The sequence below is a fragment of the Eumetopias jubatus genome, unplaced genomic scaffold, assembly GCF_037043125.1.
Source record: "Eumetopias jubatus isolate StellerSeaLion01/CBP00866 unplaced genomic scaffold, mEumJub1_p1.0 scaffold_14, whole genome shotgun sequence".
Classification (NCBI taxonomy): domain Eukaryota; kingdom Metazoa; phylum Chordata; class Mammalia; order Carnivora; family Otariidae; genus Eumetopias; species Eumetopias jubatus.
The window spans coordinates 73,693,169-73,695,668 of NW_028274820.1; the positions used below are offsets into that span (position 1 = coordinate 73,693,169).

General features: G+C 37.5%; 1 protein-coding gene across 13 annotated transcripts in view; it reads left to right on the forward strand.

Moving 5' to 3' along the window:
• The window catches only part of FOXP2 (forkhead box P2), a 251,012-nt gene that overhangs the window by 211,752 nt on the left and 36,760 nt on the right, over positions 1-2,500 (forward strand). For all 13 annotated transcript variants that reach the window (XM_028104907.2, XM_028104906.2, XM_028104908.2 and 10 more), the window contains 2 exons: positions 650-737; positions 2,402-2,485. In XM_028104907.2, the coding sequence (XP_027960708.1) occupies positions 650-737; positions 2,402-2,485 (172 nt within the window). The remainder of the gene's footprint in view (positions 1-649; positions 738-2,401; positions 2,486-2,500) is intronic.

The following is a 2,500-nucleotide window of genomic DNA, read 5'->3' on the forward strand; positions in this document are numbered from 1 at the left end:
CCACTTTTGTGTAAAATTAGGATAGATGTCTCCCAAATAGGACACTAGACATGAAATGTCAATCTTATGCTTCTGATTACCAGAATGTTCAATGTACTTTATTTATTAGTAACAGCAAGTGATCATTCTTCGTAAGTATTGATGTTTCCAAGGGATGATAATTTGCCATCTGTACATAATTCACACCACATCCTGGTGAAATAAGACATCGCTCACTAAATAACATCGTAAGAACCACAGACTGTTTTAACAGAAATGAAATAGAGAATTGCCTTTGTTCTCTTCAGAATTACTTTTGGTTCATATATTTATAAGGCGCCCTTTTTCAAAAAAAATGACATGAGTATATGAAATACATCTAGTGATTTCTAATATTATTCTGTAAATGGTTTGGGGAAATATTTTTTGTAATAACTGATAAGCTTAGAGACAATGCCATTTTTCTGCCATTTGAGGGGTCTCTGCATATGACATACATAATTTTCACTAAATACATAGGCATATTTAACTTTTCTTTGTATAGTTTCAGGGTGTTCCTTTTTCCCAACATGGAGGAAAATATGGCTTAAGCATTGTGCTTTTTAAGGGGAGCATATACCACTAACATAGACATTGCTTGACTTTGTGTTTGTGTTTTGTGTTTCGTTAGGCACCTTAACAATGAACACGCGCTGGACGACCGGAGCACGGCCCAGTGTCGAGTGCAAATGCAGGTGGTCCAACAACTAGAAATACAGGTTTGTTGGGTGCTCTCTTCATGGACCCCTTTCTCAGATTTTTGGTGTGTTAAATTGAGTAATGGGTAGATCCCGAGTCTTTTAACACAATGACTAGTAGAAATACGTGGGGTTTTCATTTGTTTATAACAATGGCAGCGACTGATGATGCAGGGTGGGCTGCTGTAGTTTAACATCCTTATCACTTAGACCTCTCTAACCTTTAGAGATACCACTTCATATAGATTTGGGTATCCCAAAAGAGTCAACTCTTAAGTTTTTTTCCCTAATAGATGTTAGACTAAACTCCACAGTTGGATACAATTTTATCACCGAGACAGTTTTCACATGAGCCAGTCTTGATTTGTTCCATGAGATTTTATAATGAAGCAAAAAAAGTCTTTACTATATCATGCCTGTAAGATACCACCCTGAAAACCCTCCCCCCCCTTTTTTTCCTCAACCTCTGGTGTTTTTTCAATTAAAGAACTTGCAAAGATTCTTAAGATTCACCTTTACTAGAATAATGGCTGGTCACCTATAATACTATGGACGGTAATACGTATGTGTTGTTTCTGATGCTGGTAATTTAAGTTTGAAAACACTTCTGTTAGTATTGAAACAGAATTTGGTCAAAAATAAATAGAGCTCATAAAACTGATCAGAAAGTAATTGTGTCACTCTATCATTCCTGTTATGTTTTTACCAACCCTTTAAAGTTTTGGCTAATACTTCCTCTTAAAGATTTTTTTCTTCTCAATCAAACCAATACTTCATTTCATTTTATTAAACATACAGTTTCTTTTTCTAAACACATTTCTACTTCTTAAATTGTTTTAAACTCATCACATCACGGCTGTTTTCCAGAGAGCTACTAAAAACATTTTATTTTGACCTGTAAAATAATCAAGAACATGTAAAAAACATCATGACTGCTGTAGTTTGAAAAGCTTTTTGTAAACCTGTTTACCATTTATAAAAACACAAGAGTTTAGCTGATGATCCAGTTTGCAGTGTGACCAATTATGCCTCCTTTCTTTTTCTTTTTCTTTCTTTTTTTTTTTCCTCCCTCTGCTGTGTCTGACTGATGGAAAAGTAAGGTCCGTCAGTTGTAATGAGACCCAGTGCAAGTGTAGATGCCGACTCCCGTGGCAGAGTTCAGCGTTTCACACTGCCTGGTCTCTGTCACTCTATTGAATTAGATTGATGATGGCAGATTGCAGGGGGCACTAACTGGACCTCAGTGGGAATGCATGAAGTGTGTAGACAATCCTGGCAGGCACTTCGCTTTGAGAACCCTTCACCCCTTCACAGCTGTTGGCACTAGTCCATTGCTAACAGTGTCCACAGGACTTTAAAAGACACCGTGGGCCTTCTAATTTATGGTTTCAGTAACTTGTTACTGTTGAGGCAAGTGTGACCTCAATTCTCTTATTGACAAAAAGATGAAGTGTTATTTGTTTTCTCTGACCTTTTAACATAAGGAAAGCTATAAAAGTTTTCCGTGCCCCCCCCGCCACCGTAGCCAAAGTTGCATTTCCTCCCAGATAAGTTCCTACTGACACAGACTTTTATATGCAGGAATCATTACTCTGAGACAAGCTCAATGATAAGATGTATCACTGCCATAAAATAGCTGTATCAGTCATTTCTAAAACGCTTCTGATCTCACTCTTTCTTAACAGCTTTCTAAAGAACGCGAACGTCTTCAAGCAATGATGACCCACTTGCACATGCGACCCTCAGAGCCCAAACCATCTCCCAAACCTGTAAGTGCATATTGC